The 18,454-nt window shown below is 44.1% G+C and overlaps 1 protein-coding gene across 1 annotated transcript in view; it reads left to right on the plus strand.

The window, feature by feature from the left end:
• The window catches only part of micu1 (mitochondrial calcium uptake 1), a 142,533-nt gene that overhangs the window by 93,840 nt on the left and 30,239 nt on the right, over window positions 1-18,454 (plus strand). The window contains exons 6-7 of the mRNA XM_060925465.1: window positions 12,333-12,447; window positions 17,246-17,328. Of these exons, the coding sequence (XP_060781448.1) occupies window positions 12,333-12,447; window positions 17,246-17,328 (198 nt within the window). The remainder of the gene's footprint in view (window positions 1-12,332; window positions 12,448-17,245; window positions 17,329-18,454) is intronic.

Here is an 18,454-nt window from a genome sequence, read left to right on the forward strand (position 1 = left end):
TAATATATAAAGAAAAGTCATTGAATTAGGTGTTTCCAAATTTTTGACTGGTGATGTATAACGTCTTTTCGAACAAACTTTCATCTTATATTACGGACGCCATCGGTGTCTCAGCTGTGTCTCTCAGTGCTGTTCCCTACCATCATCTCGATCACTTGGTGTAAGGTGGTCAGGGTAGCTGTCTTAAGTCAGGTTTTTCCTCGTCTTAACTTTTCAATAAAATCCAGTATGTTTTATCTTTAGTCTTGGTTTATGTATATAGGGATACTGCAAGAGCCACGGTTTTTGCAAAATCATAGATAAGAGCTTGAAAAGTATTTTGATGTAAGGCTGACCTAATTTTCAGACTAATGACACATTGTCTTGAGATGTGAGAGGGTGTCAGACTTGAGGATTTTACAAGTCTTTTCAGAGTCTTTCAAAGTCTTCTAGTGTATGGTTGGCATAAGTGTTACTTTCATATTGTCTGAGTGCTGTCTTTGTACAGTAACAGCAGTGTTTCAGTGCTGCCTTCATCCTGTCTCTGCTGTGTCTCAGAGTTGCCTTCATCCTGTCTCTGCTGTGTCTCAGAGTTGCCTTCATCCTGTCTCTGCTGTGTCTCAGTGTTGCCTTCATCCTAGCTCAGCTGCATCTCACTGCTGCCTTAATGCCGTCTCGGTGCTGCCTTAATGCTGTCTCGGTGCTGCCTTAACGCCGTCTCGGCTGCGTCTCGGTGCTGCCTTAACGCCGTCTCGGCTGCGTCTCGGTGCTGCCTTAACGCCGTCTCGGCTGCGTCTCGGTGCTGCCTTAACGCCGTCTCGGCTGCGTCTCGGTGCTGCCTTAACGCCGTCTCGGTGCTGCGTCTCGGTGCTGCCTTAACGCCGTCTCGGTGCTGCGTCTCGGTGCTGCCTTAACGCCGTCTCGGTGCTGCGTCTCGGTGCTGCCTTAACGCCGTCTCGGTGCTGCGTCTCGGTGCTGCCTTAACGCCGTCTCGGTGCTGCGTCTCGGTGCTGCCTTAACGCCGTCTCGGTGCTGCGTCTCGGTGCTGCCTTAACGCCGTCTCGGTGCTGCGTCTCGGTGCTGCCTTAACGCCGTCTCGGTGCTGCGTCTCGGTGCTGCCTTAACGCCGTCTCGGTGCTGCGTCTCGGTGCTGCCTTAACGCCGTCTCGGTGCTGCGTCTCGGTGCTGCCTTAACGCCGTCTCGGTGCTGCCTTAATACTGTCTCGATGCTGTATAAATACCATCTTGGTGCTGCCCGAATGGTGTCTCGGTGCTGCGTCTCGGTGCTGCCTTAACGCCGTCTCGGTGCTGCCTTAACGCCGTCTCGGTGCTGCGTCTCGGTGCTGCCTTAACGCCGTCTCGGTGCTGCCTTAACGCCGTCTCGGTGCTGCGTCTCGGTGCTGCCTTAACGCCGTCTCGGTGCTGCCTTAACGCCGTCTCGGTGCTGCCTTAACGCCGTCTCGGTGCTGCCTTAACGCCGTCTCAGCTATGTTTCGGTGCTGCCTTAATACTGTCTCGATGCTGTATAAATACCATCTTGGTGCTGCCCGAATGGTGTCTCGGTGCTGCGTCTCGGTGCTGCCTTAACGCCGTCTCAGTGCTGCCTTAACGCCGTCTCGGTGCTGCGTCTCGGTGCTGCCTTAACGCCGTCTCGGTGCTGCCTTAACGCCGTCTCGGTGCTGCGTCTCGGTGCTGCCTTAACGCCGCCTCGGTGCTGCGTCTCGGTGCTGCCTTAACGCCGTCTCGGTGCTGCGTCTTGGTGCTGCCTTAACGCCGTCTCGGTGCTGTGTCTCGGTGCTGCCTTAACGCCGTCTCGGTGCTGCGTCTCGGTGCTGCCTTAACGCCGTCTCGGTGCTGCGTCTCGGTGCTGCTTTAACGCCGTCTCAGCTATGTTTCGGTGCTGCCTTAATACTGTCTCGATGCTGTATAAATACCATCTTGGTGCTGCCCGAATGGTGTCTCGGCTGCGTCTCGGTGTTGCCTTACTGTCGTGGTGCTGTCTTAATACCGTTTTGGTTGCATCTTGGTGCTGCCTTAATATCGACTTGGTGCTGCCTTAATGCTGTCTCGGCTGTGTTGCGGTGCTGCCTTAATGCCGTCTCGGTGCTGCCTTAACGCCGTCTCGGCTGCGTCTAGGTGCTGCCTTAACGCCGTCTCGGCTGCGTCTAGGTGCTGCCTTAACGCCGTCTCGGCTGTGTCTAGGTGCTGCCTTAACGCCGTCTCGGCTTCGTCTCGGTGCTGCCTTAATGCCGAATCGGCTTCGTCTTGGTGCTGCCTTAACGCCAAATCGGCTGCGTCTCGGTGCTGCTTTAATGTTGTCGGTGCTGCCTTAATACCATCTCAGCTGTGTTTCGGTGCTGCCATAATACCATCTCAGCTATGTTTCGGTGCTGCCTTAATACCATCTCAGCTGTGTTTCGGTGCTGCCATAATACCATCTCAGCTATGTTTCGGTGCTGCCTTAATACTGTTTTGATGCTGTATAAATACCATCTTGGTGCTGCCTGAATAGTGTCTTGGCTATGTCTCGGTGTTGCCTTAATACTGTCGTGATGCTGTCTTTAATACCGTCTTGGTTGCATCTTGGTGCTGCCTTAATATCGACTTGGTGCTGCTTTAATGCTGTCTTGGCTGTGTCGCGGTGCTGCCTTAATGCTGCCTTAATACTGTCGCGGTGCTGCCTTAATACTGTCGCGGTGCTGCCTTAATACTGTCGCGGTGCTGCCTTAATACTGTCTTGGTGCTGTCTTGGCTGTGTCGCGGTGCTGCCTTAATACCGTCTTGGTTGCATCTTGGTGCTGCCTTAATATTGTCTTAGTGCTGCTTTAATACTGTCTCGGCTGCTGCCTTTATCCCGTCTCAGCTGTGTGTCTGTACGTTTCATCTCCGCTGTGCCTCAGTGCCGTCTACGGTCTTTGTGTTGTGTATCCACTTGAAGAGTCCAGGCCATGTGGTGCTGAACAGCGCAGCATCCATTCGACATACAAGTCCAGCTGTCAGTTTCTCTTCCTCTCCCTTCTCTTGCTTCTCCCTTTGTCTCTCATCTGTGAGCAGAGACTGTTTCAGATGGAGCAGGATCACCTCACAGGCTTTGAACACTTTCTGTCGTGGGTGGGTGGGTGTTGGTTTGCAAGCTTTGTTCCTCTTTTGTGTGTGTTAATTTGTCTCCTGCTGAGTGTTGTTTGTGTGTTCCTGGCTGCCAAAGGTGCTGCATGTTCTTTGAGGATCTCTGAAGGTGACCGCAGGGACGGCGTGCGATGCCTAGAGCAGTCTCTCACATACATACATACACACACGCACTATCCAATCGCTTGCTTTTGCTGCAGTAGCTACTACCCAGACTTCCCTGTCTGCAATAAAAATAACTTGTGCTCTCTTGGTATTTTAACACACACTCGCACAAACACCATCCTCAGCCTTGCACTTAGACTTAATTATTCCAGCATCACTCCCCTGAGCGGAGGAGCCGTGTTCTTAATAAGTGTTTTGGGGTGAATCTCATAGCTGTATATTTATAGCACAGTAATGTTAGCGTCGTACATCGTTAACGTTTGTGAAGTAGGCTGATGCAGTGAACATATTAAAGGAAACCACCAGGAAATGCAGTATCCTGGTAACAATTCTGGTGCCAATTTGTTAGTTGATGCTGTGTGTATTTGTTCCTGTGACAAGGCGGGGGTTTCATCTGCCACTCTGCTGTCTCCGTGGCAGAGGCTCGACTCGGCGAGTGAACTGAACGTGTACAGGATGACGAGTGCAATGGCGTAGCATAGAAGCTGCAGCTTTGGAAGCTGCTCTGTTTGAGCAAAGTGTACAGATGAGGGAGATGGGCAGTAGGGTGCATCAGTTGCCCCCTAAAAATGAAAAGTTCCTCCGATCATGATGCATTTTTGTTTTTATGTTCCTTTTGGTAAGAAAACACACCGGGTGAAATATTTTTGACAAAATTCAAAAGTTTAATGGTGGCACCAGGAGCTCAAAGTTATGGAAAAAGCTGCTATTTTATGACTTTTATGACAAAATTTCGATCACTTTTCATGAAACATTATGGCACCTTATAGAGTATAGACCCTTCCCACTCACGTGACCTTTGTAAACACGACCGCCATTTTGGACATGAAGAAATAACGGTTTATGGCACAGACCCTTTCGGTTCTCACTCATCTAGCTGCTACAATGACTGCTTAGACTGCAACAATAATACCTAACACACATTTAAGTATCCGTCGTAAAGACGTGAAAGGGCAATTCCATGTAAATGTCAACCTCACCATGCAAAAATAAAGCAACATGTAATACATCAAAACCACTCCCAGAGATATCACCTAGGCCTGTATTTTACAGATGTGAATAAGTTGAACCAATTTGTAACCAACCTAATATGTCACTGTCAGTCTTTCTTTCTTATAATGTAAAACCCAAGCTAAAATCAACTTTGATCATGTACAATTCTATATTATTGCCACAAGCCACAGAAATGTCTGCTAAAATCCACAAAACAGCAAAACAATAGCGATCCTAAATATTATTTAAGAACTTTGATAGTTTTAGCTGATATTTAGAGAGTTTTTCAAAGGGTTCTGGTGGTTAAATTGCTGATTTTCTAAACATACGCCATGTCTATTTCAGACGCGTCACATCCATAACGGAATTTCGTCACATCCATAACGCTGACTTTTCCTTCCGAAACTCTGCATGAAATACAAAATATTTTAAATAAAGATTTTTTAATATTCACCTTGGACCCCTCTATCAAACGGATATCTCCATTTCGACATTAGGTTTACGATTTCACAGAGTTTGATAAAAATGTACAGTCACCCAAGAAAAGTGATACTTTTTCTGTCACATCCATAACGCATCTTTTATTGGCGTTTTCTGGCATGCTCTAGATGTACTATGGGAATTGTTCTTGTTCTATCACTTCTCCAGTATGGTACAGCCTTAAAATATGCAACACCTGTTTAAATACTGGGAGACAATAAAACATGCACTGGGTCATTTGTTGCCATTTTGAGTTCAAGTGTCACGTCCATAATGCTGGAATTGCTCGAAACTCGTCGAGTGACAAGTGTGTTCATTGATAAGCTAACACAATCTAAAAGTAGACATACCATCACACTGCCCTGGCTCTGTGTACAGTTTACCTTCTATGGTTTGTGCACTCACTATTTGCCATTACTTTCTCCAACCCAGTGTTCGAACTATGCCGATATTTTCGGGGCGTCCCTTTTTTTCCCTTGGGGGGTGTGTGTGTGCTTGCGCTTGTCTCAGAGCGCGGATCTCCAAACACATGAGAAGCCTATCTTACGCACATATCACGCGGACTCCACACCTCCACACACGCATCGCGTCTGAAGTCATAACTCATCAGGGGAAATCGTGTCTGCATTGGCATGTTCAAAAAACAACCTCGCGTCAACAATGATACCACACGCAAGAAAAAAAACAGTCAGGCTACTCAACACATCTGATCCACAGCAGCACCAAAGCATCACTGGAAATCATGTCAACGACCAATCTTCCATTTCAACGCGCGTCAACAAACAAATGGCACCACAAACATGAACGAATCGGTCAGGCTACCGATTCCAAACCCACAGCAGACGAATAATTAAATGCATCTTACCTTAAAGCAGAATCGACCACAAAGGAAGTGTGTTGGCACTGTCGGCACACTTCCTTTCTACTAGTTTGTGTCCCCAACCTGGCAGCAGCAGTCGTTGTCATATCGGTTTATTTTATCTTTGATGTAAACACAACACTTCGGATATGCAAATGCTTCCCGTTACACACGATTGCTATGTCAATAAACATCATTTTGCCAATATTTTAGAGACCATCCATCTTCTCCGTCGGTCAGCATCTGTCGGGATCCGATAAAATGATAAATCTTGCCTTGTGTGTTGATGGTTACTGCATCCAGGTGCACAACAATATAATGGCATGATGGAAGTCTTGCTGAAAGTAAAAACTTTCTTTGATGGCTATATTCCTTTTGTTGCTTCGCTGTCGTTCCTCGTCGTTGGCTGTGGTAGACTACTGGTAGTTCATGTCCAAAATGGCGGCCGCGTTTGTCGTGATGTCACGTGGGATGGGTCAATACCAGATATCTTAGATACACATTTTTAGTACATATTCTAAATATATTATCAAGCACAGTTTGAGTTTTAGCTGTTCATTGAATCATCGTTCAACTAGTTTTAAACAATACAAATGTATTATGAATCACATTAATGCTTCTCGATCCCTTGCAAAGGTTCTTAACATGATCTCTGGCTCACAAGAAATCAATAAATGGAGTCCAACATTGTGATTCAAACCTTACGCGAAAACATAAGAGGTTTTTGGCAAAAAATGAACCTCATGGTGCCACCATTAGACTTTTGAATATGGTCAAAAATTTTTACAGGATGTCTTTATTGGTGAAAAGGAACACCCAAACAAAAATGCATCAGATTTTATGAAAGTGAGGGCAGCTGATGCACCCTAATGGGCAGACGAAAGGATTCAAGCACTGCTGCATCGCGCTCTCAGTAGAGATGAAGCAAGGGCTAAATCCCACTGACTCCACTATCAGCAGGGAGTCAGATGGCATTATGGGTAATATAGGAAACAGTTAACCAAAACGCAAGTGGTCCAACATGTTGGGGGGGGGAACCCAGAACAGATTTTCATTATAAAAATTTGGACGCCATTGACGATCATGTCAGTAAAAAAAAATTAACATGCATGTCATTCAAGCTGGATTTTTCCTTTCGTGTGCAAATTTTGCATGGAATTTCACTGTTGAATGGTAAAAATGCGTAATAACTTGAACCTTTCTGTTGTGACCATAAAAATGACACACCATAAACATTGCGGAGGACTGATGAACTAGTTCCTGATAAAATCTAAACTGGTGCTTACAGTGCACCAGCACGGCATTATAAAGAGAGTTACGCATAACGAGGACTTTTTTTTTTTCCCTTCCTCCGAAGTGTAAAATGTAGGTCAGTTGTTGCTTCTGAGGACTTTTGAATTATGCAGCTGTCATCTAGAACAGCGTTTCTCAACCTTTTTTCAGTCACGGCATCCTTCAGAAGTATGCAAAATCTCAAGGCACCCCCATATAAAATACACGCAGTCCCCATACGCTGACCCCGGCAGTGACGCTGTGACATGGGAAAGGGGGCCGTGAGACAAATTTTGATGATGCGTGAGGCGGCGATGATGTGCATTAGTGTAACTATCATTTTTTGGAATTTTAATTCATTTTATTTATTTCAGTGTTAGAATATATAATTTTTTGACGGCACCCCGGTTGAGAAAGGCTGATCTAGAAGGCGGAACAAAGGTGGGTTTTTTTTTTTTTTACGTTTTTTTTTTTTCACTGAGTAGACGATGGGATAACTAGCGTGGATATTTGTTTTTGTCAGAATCTTGCAGATTGTATGTTTTGTTAAAAAAGGTTGTTGTGTTAGAGAATAAAAACACTTGGATTTTGACCGTTCAAAAAAAACACACCTTTGGTGGAAGTGTCTGTATATATGTGAACAGGACGTTGGATTTAAAATAAAAAATTTATTTATATATATATATATTGCTGTCAATTTATTTATATATATATATATATATATATATATATATATATATATATATAGTGCTGTCAAAATTTTTATATATATATATATAGTGCTGTCAAAAATGTTGCGTTATTAACGCGTTAACTTGACTCAATTTTAATGGCGATAATTTTTTTATCGCGAGATTAACGCTCTGTGACATGATGCCACGCCCCGCACAGCCAGAGTCCTCTGCCCTCCCCCAAAGAGCCACGGTGCTCGGCTTAGGTTTCGTTTTCCCATCGGCGGCTCCAGCCCCACTTTGCAGTGGCTGTGACAAGACATGTTATGCTCTGCAATAAAAAAAAAAACATTGGTACAACCAGTGTTCGAACTATGCCGATATTTTTTGGGGGTCCCTTTTTTTTCCCTTGGGGGGTGCTTGCGCTTGTCTCAGAGCGCGGCTCTCCATCGCGCGCTCACTTCGGATATGCAAATGCTTCCCATTACACACGATTGCTATGTCAATAAACATCATTTTGCCAATATTTTAGAGACCCCCCCCCAACATTTCCCAAATCATGTTTTCAAGGGATCTCATGTCTGTTTCAGGGGATCTCGGATCCCCCGAGTACCCCCGTAGTTCGAACGGTGAGCAAGCCCATTCACTTTTTTATGCTGATAAGAGAATTACAATGGTTTTTCATGTGACAAAAATGTGCGATTAAATTGCGATTAATCGCGAGTTAACTATGACAGTCGCGACATTAATCGCGATTAAATATTTTAATCGCTTGACAGCACTAATATATATATCTCGTCACCTGTTCTCGATAGAAACCTATTCTTGATAGGATTTGCATAATTGCGTTTCTCACGAGACTGCGTGCGTTTTTGACAGAGGAAAAGCCCTACAGAGTTTCGTCTGCTGTTGTGCTATCTTGTGCTAAAAGTCAAGAAAATGTTACGAATTAAGGTAAGAGATGCGTTTAAATAACAATATGAATGCCTTACCTCACTATCTCAGCCTATGGTAACTTTTTCCCAGTCTCAAATCAGTGAATAAACGCACAAATAGCCATCGTTTTTCATTTGTATTGATAACAACAGGAAGTTTACGTGTTGAGCTCAAAATAGCACGTGACGTAATGGGGATACCTGGCATAATTTTTTTTAACTACGGAAGCGCATATCTGCCATTGTTTTTATCATTTTTATCGTTTTTTATTGAAAGTGATCAATCATGTTGTATCTCATTACAACTTAAAGGGATAGTTCGGGATTTTTGACATGAATCTGTATGGCATCCCCATCAATAGTGTCGTGCAAACACACTGACTTACCCCTGACAGCATCCTGCGAGTCCAGTTCTTGTCCAGTTTTGGTCCAGACGAAAGTAGTCCGGCAAGTTTGTTGGGGTCACGAAAGTAAAACGTTTTTCGTCTCAAAACAGTACGTGTTCAAAAGAGTGATATATTTGCATCACAAAACCGTTGCCAAATAAAAAGTCAGACCTCGAAATCGCTTGGCACTATTTTCTCTCCCTTCTCATCACTGCGCGCTGTCGCCAGGTGACAGCGAAACGCAGACCCACTAAGCTGATGGGAGACCAAGGCTGCACTCTATCCACGGCTTACACACGTGATGGCACGGAGGATGTGTATAGTGGCAGCATCTGTCCCCCCAGAGAGGATCTTTTCAAAAGCAGGACAGATTATAACTGAGAGGAGAAATAGAATCAGAATTAACTCGTTAATTGCAGCAATTAAAGGAATAGGTAGGAAAAGGAAGGCGCAAAGACACCGCGCAGGGCCTGAAAACGGGTTTTCAGGCGCTGCGCACCCGTTTTCAGGCGCTGCGCGGTGTCTTTGCGCCTGCAGCGGTGCTTTGCCTGTGCCATGGCTGAAAATAGTTCCAGATATAAATTGGTCTCATAAATCCCTTCGTGTTAATTTGCATTGATATGTGTACTCGATGTGAATGTACAGGTCATGAGAAATAATTATAAAAAATCTTGAGTTATTTGATTCACTTTTGCAACGACAATGCTAGCTGGACACGCCGGATTACAGCGACTACGCTAAGCTAAGCTAACCGGGGCGTTTATAGATCAGGACAATGGCTGGGTCGGCTACAAAACGCTTTGGCTCACTCATCCAACTCTAGGGACTGCAGGGACTGACTCAATTTCACCTGGGGGTGGCATACTCCTTTAAATCAAAAATAAAATCTCAGGAGCCGAAAGAGCCGGCTCCTTATAGTAAGAAGAGCCAAAAGAGCCGAAATTCCCATCACTGAAACAATGAATGAAACAGCCGTGGCTGTCACCTGGCGGCAGCGCGCAGTGATAAGAAGGGAGAGAAAATAGTGCCAAGCGATTTTGAGGTCTGACTTTTTATTTGGCAACGGTTTTGTGATGCAAATATATCACTCTTTTGAACACGTACTGTTTTGAGACGAAAAACGTTTTACTTTCGTGACCCCAGCAAACTTGCCGGACTACTTTCGTCTGGACCAAAACTGGACAAGAACTGGACTCACAGGATGCTGTCGGGGGTAAGTCAGTGTGTTTGCACGACACTATTGATGGGGATGCCATACAGATTCATGTCAAAAATCCCAAACTATCCTTTTAAGCAGCCCAACAGGCCAGCCAAGCTGAGAGCCTGGAGCCCCGAATAGAAATGGCATGTCCCTAACCAGCTGTCCTACTTCTATCATAATGGAAATCCAATGATGACGTCATATATCGAGAATAGGTGACGGGGTGTTTCCACTTCATGAGGGGAGCATGTCTTATTGATTTGCGTCCGTGAAGCGTAAAATGTAAAACTTGTCACCCAAATCGTCGAAATTCGGTAGATAACTTGCAAATTCACTCAATAATAATGGGAATTGGTAGGAAATACGGATATATTGAAACACATTGCCCATAAATTCACTGATATATCGAGAACTGGTAACGCATGGGTGTCAGGCGCGTAACTATAGCAGGTTCAGCCGCACCTGGGCCCGTGACCGTCGGGGGGCCCGTTGCGTTTTTTTTTTTTACAAATCCATCAAATAAACGCTACATAAAATGATAATAGGTCTTTGTTGTCATTCTATTTCGCAAAAGTAACTTTGTTTCTATTGAGATTACAAGGAATTCTGGGTAGGCTGATCTGGGTAGACTGATCTCAGTATCTTTGATGTCTGCATATTTCCATTATCGTTGCGAGCGAAACAATGCCCTTCAAACACAAAAGCGGCTCCAAGAAGCGGCAGGAGCGTAGGGAAGAACAGGAAAGGGTGGCAAACTAACATCTACTCCTTCCCTGTATGGAAAAAGACCAGATATAATTTTCATCACACTGACACAGTAATAGTTGTTCTGTGTATAGTTTTTTTTTTTTTTTTTTTTTTATCGCTGTGTATTCTGGCGAGACATTTTTAGACACTCCATGGTGTCTAACTGGAGGTGGAGCTTTCATAGGCTGTGTCTGAAATCACTCATTCATTCACTACTCCCTACTCACTATCTAGGGAATTCTATATAGAGGACTATATAGTGAGCTCATTGGTAAAATGAAAACACACTTTCGGACACTACTCCGCCGCGCTGTTATTTACATCATTACTGTCACACAATTAAAACGTGCCAGATCAGTCGGCTGGTGGGTTTTCAAAATAATAAATACACGCGTGTATTTTTATGATAAATCCATATTATACTGAGCGTATTTCCTCATCTCATCTCATTATCTCTAGCCGCTTTATCCTTCTACAGGGTCGCAGGCAAGCTGGAGCCTATCCCAGCTGACTATGGGTGAAAGGCGGGGTACACCCTGGACAAGTCGCCAGGTCATCACAGGGCTGACACATAGACACAGACAACCATTCACACTCACATTCACACCTACGCTCAATTTAGAGTCACCAGTTAACCTAACCTGCGTGTCTTAAATCCTCCCTTAAGTGTCACTATGCCCACTAGGGGGCCCGCATTCCACACGTCGCACCAGGGCCCGCGGCGAGCTTCTTACGCCACTGATGGGTGTGTGTGTGTGTGTGTGTATATATATATATATATATATATATATATATATATATATATATATAAAATGTAAAATGTGTTTGCTCTAGATAAATTATTTAAATTACAATCAGGTGCAAATGATCACACAAGCCCATAGTGAATGAAAGCGTTGTGTGTGTGTGTGTGTGTGTGTGTGTGAGAGAGAGAGAGAGATGTAGCCATCCCTAATGAAGTCAGTAATGGTGAGGGTTGTTTTTTGTTTTAAACCCTTCTCTCTCCCTCCTTGACACTCTGATGGGATCTCCAGCAGACGGAGGTAACACACAGACTGTGTGTGTGTGTGTGTGTGTGTGTGTGTGTGTGAGTGTGAGAGATACACTGCAGTCTGTGCGTGGAAGTTGTTCTTCAGTCACTGTGTGAGAAAATGACAGACCACTTCACTGTGTCTGTGTGACTTTTGTATAGTCCTTTGTTTGTTTCACGATATGCAGTACTGTGGTAGTGTTTCATCCTTCAACTGTCGTACACTGATCCATGTGTCACTATGACGATGATAATAACATGTTCTCTTTGTGTTCCGTCTTCCCTCTGCCGTGTCTGCCTGAAGGAGCATGCTGCACTTGCATGGTTGTTGGATGTCATGTAGTGTGTGCGTGTGTATAGTAGCATGCTAGTGTATGTCTGTTGTTGTAATGCCCATAGAGATCCTCATACTGCAATAAGTTGTAACCAAATGCAGATGTGCAGCTAACTATCCATCTCTGTCCATCTTTCTCTCTCGGGACCAACAGAAGATTTCTCAAGAGCGGGAGAAGTTTGCAGACGAGGACAGCATCTTTTATACACTCGGGGAGTGCGGCCTCATCTCCTTCTCTGACTACATATTCCTCACCACCGTCCTCTCTAGTGAGTGTGTGTTTTTGGTCTGTCCTGTTAACCATCTGGGATTTGCTCATTCTGAAGTAGTTGCCAAGGGAACGTGACAAAGCTTGTTGTAAGAACATCTGCTTCTCTTTATAGAATTCCCTTAGAAATGAGTAAGTATGCGAATCCATACTTGCTCACTTCTGGCCGACAATCACTGTTCGAAAGGAATAAACAAGATGGCAGTCAATGTTGGGTTAACTTGGATTGAGACAGTTCACTTAAAGTGCCCCTGAAATCAAAATTGACATTTCGGAGCTTTTTGTACCTTCTCCTGTTAGGTATAGACGCTATAGATCTGTACAAAAATGGTTCTCCATGATCATCAGACTATATTACAGTATTTTTGATGACTTGTTCTGTACTAGTGTTATGTTCAGCTAATTAAATGCTCTCCAGACTGTAGGGGCATGTGTAGCTCGACAGTAGCAGCTCTGAAAGGAGATACACAGAGCCTTTATTTTTAAATGCATTTCTGAGTGGATAGTGTCGCCATCCTTGACTCTTGTATGCTGCATAAATGGGAATTTAAAAAAAAAATTTTTTGAGAGTTAAACTCGACCGCAAAGTTGACATGCGAGCTGCCCCGCTGAGCCAGCCAGCTCTGAGCGCGTGACGTCACTGCGGTAACCGGTTTTAAGGCAGAGGCCTTTTACAGCTGTAGACCAAAGTCATATCAATAAAAATTTATGGTGAAAGTAAGAAATCCCGTTACCGACTTGCTCAACTAAGACTGATTTGACTTCACTGATTGTGGGTTGACTCTCATTAAAACAGGATGGGTGCTATAACTTATGCAGCGTACATGTACATGCATGCATTTTCACTGATAAAACGTAAAAGGCTCATTAAATAATCAGATGAACTGAGACGATCACATTCTGAAGCAAATTAAATAATCTGATACCGGTAACTTAAACACACAATACAAGTTACATGTATTAATCTAAATGCAGGGAAACAACGTGCTGTTTTTGTTGTTTTGTATCCAAATGAGAGTCGGAGCTTTCCCGTCTGCGTTCTCGCTTCTTGAAGTCAGATTGTTTTGAAACAATCTGACTTTCAGTTGTTCGTTCAGTTCTCCGTTCATTCGCTTCTTCCATGTAAGGGCGAGATATTGCTGCTGAGGCAAGCATATCCAGTGGAGAAATCAGATGGCTGGTCCACTCATTCTCCATTTTCTCCATACAGAATACTCCGCCATTACTGCTCGGCTCAGGCAATTACTAAAACCCGAGACAGGACATCACCGGTTTTAGTAACAGCTGCAGGGAGGTCACTGCCCGAGTGATATGTCCTGTCCCGTTGCGTCCCAGGTTTTAGCAACAACCCTCGGCTCACACTTCGGGAGATCTGGTGCAACTGAACTTGCTTTCCTTTTCTTATAGTTTTCTTTTCTTTAATTGTTGGTACTGCACCTTCTTTCAATACGGGCTTATAGCCAACGCTCCTCAACAGATCAGAGGTCTCGTACGAGTCTTCAGTAAAATGTGCAGAGCAGAGGAGAGACCACTTCGTAGACGCCCAACGTGCCCGTGAACTTCTCGCAAAACGCGTCCAAATCTTTGCAGTTTGAACATTCTCGGGCCATGAATGCAACGTAAATCCACCTTCTGTCATGTTGCTGCGCCCGCCAGCAACACATCTACGTGGCATGGCGATAAATTGGCTCAAAATGGAGGATCGGAGTTGCAGTCAGCTCTGTGTTTTAGTATAGCGGAAATGGCGATGAGACCGATAGACTTCCTGCTGTGATGTCACGGACGTCAAGGTCATTCACTCAGACCGTTACCTATATGAATTACTTTAATCATAAAAATTAATCAAATTTTATTTATATAGCCCTTTACAATAACCAAAAGGTACCCAAAGTGCTTTACATCAAAGCCATAAAACAGAAGACCAAAACACATAAAAACACAGGTTTTGACTGTGGAAGGTGCCACCGTGCTGCAGATTACCAAAAGCCTTTCAGAAGTACATGAAATAAAACAGACGAAACGAAGCACCGCTCAAAAACAAGACTCCCCTAGTCAGGATTGTATGCCAATCTAAAAAAGTAGGTCTTCAACTTTGATTTAAAAAGGCCGGGATCAATAGCGGTGCGAATGTCGGGGGGCAGATTGTTCCACAGTCTGGGAGCAGCGACAGCAAAAGAACGATCACCCCACTGTTTATATCTCGACCTTGGAACTTCTAACAGAAGCTGACCCGAAGAACGCAGGGCCCTACCATGATCACGAACAGTTAAAATCTCAGACAAGTCAGAGGGAGCCAGGCCATTGATGGCATTAAAAACAAACAACAGAAGTTTAAAATCAATTCTAAAACGGACTGGAAGCCAATGGAGTGACGACAACACAGGAGTAATGTGTTCACGTCTAGACGTGCTTGTTAAAAATCGGGCCACGGCGTTCTGTACAAGTTGAAGACGTAAAATTGAAGACTGGCTGAGGCCAACAGACAGGGCATTACAATAGTCCAGTCTCGAACTGATAAATGCATGAATTGCCTTCTCGAGATCCTGCTGACTGAGAAACGGCTTCGCTTTGGCCAAGAGACGAAGTTGAAAAAAGTTCGTTCTAACAATAGAACTAATCTGTTTATCAAATTTAAGCCCACTGTCAAACGTTACCCCAAGATTTTGTACAAATGGTTTAAAAAAGGGGGCCGGAGTACCAAAATTTGTTGTAAAAACATTTGACGTGGGTGACGTGCCAAATAAAATACATTCTGTTTTGCTGTCGTTCAAATGCAAAAAGTTCCGTGCCAGCCACTGCTTTACATCAGTAATACAATCCAGTAACTTAGTAAGCGCCGTATTTTCACTGGGTCTTATGGGCAAATATATCTGCAAATCATCAGCATAAAAATGAGAAGACAAATTGTGTTTTTTTTTATAATTGATCCCAGAGGTAACAAAAATGACTATATTAGATTTCTTGTTAATGCTTAAAACTATTCCTGTGCCATTCTTGCGGTCTCAAGGCATTTATAAACAAAAAGTGAGGCCATGGTTCTGCGTATATGCTTTAAGCAGCGAATGTGATTCTTTGGTACGTTTGGTTCGACTCCGGTGCGTCACATGCTTCACAGCATTTACGAAACCTATAGTGTGGATTTTGACGCTGTTTCAAGAAGCAAAATGCTATTTCAAAATGACAGTTTACCAGGATGCTGTTTGAAATCCCTGGGGAGAGACACTGCTCTTTACTTGTTTCAGGGTTCATTATTTGTTGAAGTCAACGTTTATAATAAGTCAAGTTTATTTGTATAGCGCTTTTTAACAATAAACATTGTCGCAAAGCAGCTTTACAGAATTTGAACGACTTAAAACATGAGCTAATTTTGTCCCTAGTCTATCCCCAATGAGCGAGCCTGTGGCGACGGTGGCAAGGAAAAACTCCCTCAGACGACTTGAGGTAGAAACCTCGAGAGGAACCAGACTCAAAAGGGAACCCATCCTCATTTGGGCAACAACAGACAACATGACTATAACATTAACAGTTTTAACATGAAGTCAGTTTCGTTGATGTTATAAACTCTTCATTGGTGGAAACTTGAGTGCAAAACTGTTCATGACAACTGCAGTCCTAAAGTTAGCAAGTCAACTGTAGTCCTCAGCCATAAAAGCATTACTGTAAGAGTCCAGAGCGTCCTCCAAGTGCGACTTTCAACTGTCCATATGGGGCCGTCCTCTACAGGAGCGATGAACCAGACGTAGGGCATCAGGATGGATCAGGCAGGTCTGAGGAGCAGAAGAGGTCAGCATCTCGATCCCAGGATTAACATGTAACTCAGGGATTGGGGAGAGAGAGAGAGGGAGAAAACACAGGTTGTTAGGTATGCCCAGTGTCACCTGAATAAGTAGGAACAGTATACGTTTTGCGCCGAGTACAAGCAGGGACTCCGGTAAAACTAACTATGACAGCATAACTAAAAGGGGAGAGCCAGAAGGTAACACAGGCATGAGCGGCCCTGGGATATAAAGCAGCAGCCACTACACCGTCAACAAACTTGATTGAGCAAGTGAGTGGGGACTGACAGCATCCATACATCCCAGTTTACCAAAACACACTATGTCTGAGGATCCTCCAGATCTACTCCTTTACCTCATAAACACCATTAACACAAGGCTTGACTAAACAGAGATGTTTTCAGCCTAGACTTAAACGCTGAGGCTGTGTCCGATTCCTGATGATAAGTCTCCTATTCCTTCGATTGCTTACAGTTGATCTTGTTTAGGTTCAGCATGGGTGTGGAGTTGGTCAAGAGTTATTGGCTAGAAGTCATTCAAGCACTTCAAAACAGTGTTACTGTGACTTCCTGTTTCAAATCACGGCTCTCAGGCTCTCTAAAACGTGGTCACTGAAAGTGTGATTTTAGACAGTAGGACACCTATTTATTTGAAGTGTAGTGAGGAATATGACCGACGGGTGGAAGTCGGAAATGACTTCCACAGCGAGCGTGTTATTTTACTGACCGATGTGTTGCATGAATTGTTGTGCTGCACTCCAGCAGCTGAGTGGGATCGCAAATAACAATGAAAGTAATGATCTGAAATTGCTTTCAGTCTGTTCCTTTACTGTGCATATTAAACTGCTAACATGGATAGCAAAAGATGAATGCTGCAGGGTTTTCTATAATCTGCTCAATTTTGCACAATGCTACCAAATCCATGCTGACTTTTTTTTAGTTCATTATTACAAATGCATTTGTTCATTATTAGGACGGAGATGAACAGTTGTTACTCTGCGCATGTTTGTTTTTGCCCTTCCAGCGCCTCAGAGAAACTTTGAGATCGCCTTCAAGATGTTTGATTTAAACGGAGATGGCGAGGTGGACCTGGAGGAGTTTGAGCAGGTAGGAACGCACACACACACACACACACACACACACACACACAGAAAGAACACTGCATTAGTGAGCTTTGAAGATATCCCATTCTTTCTTATACCAGGGATCTTAAACACAGTCATCTGTGTAGACTCATAATCTGCTGCCTTAAAAAAAGAAAGAAAAGCATTCTGCACGAATACTATTAATTACAAATATAACCTGATATGCTCTTAAATCGTGGCCTGTGATTTATCAAAGTGGGCTTTAATTCTGTGCGTAAGAACAGCCAGTACACATTAGAAAACTGGCTCTGTACATCAGGGGTCACCAAACTTTTTCCTCTGGGGGCCACATTGTCGTTCCTGACTGTGATGGGGGGCCGGGGTCGGGTCAGCTATATAACATAGAATTGTATGATCCAGACAAATATGACCACCAGCAGGCCTCATTGTGTAGTAGAGATTACTAGCCTGGCACAGCCATCCCCACTACTATACCCCTCACTACTATATCCCACACTACTATACCCCGCACTACTACATCCCACACTACTATACCCCGCACTACTACATCCCACACTACTATACCCCGCACTACTACATCCCACACTACTATACCCCGCACTACTATATCCCACACTACTATATCCCCACTACTATATCCCCACTACTATATCCCCACTACTATATCCCACACTACTATATCCCACACTACTATACCCCGCACTACTACATCCCACACTACTATACCCCACACTACTATACCCCACACTACTATACCCCGCACTACTATATCCCACACTACTATATCCCCACTACTATATCCCCACTACTATATCCCACACTACTATATCCCACACTACTATACCCCGCACTACTATACCCCACACTACTATACCCCGCACTACTATATCCCACACTACTATATCCCACACTACTATATCCCCACACTACTATACCCCCCACTACTATACTATATCCCCACACTACTATATCCCCACACTACTATATCCCACACTACTATATCCCACACTACTATACCCCGCACTACTACATCCCACACTACTACATCCCACACTACTATATCCCACACTACTATATCCCCCACTACTATACCCCGCACTACTATATCCCACACTACTATATCCCCC

This window comes from Neoarius graeffei, chromosome 7 (genome assembly GCF_027579695.1).
Source record: "Neoarius graeffei isolate fNeoGra1 chromosome 7, fNeoGra1.pri, whole genome shotgun sequence".
Classification (NCBI taxonomy): Eukaryota; Metazoa; Chordata; class Actinopteri; order Siluriformes; family Ariidae; genus Neoarius; species Neoarius graeffei.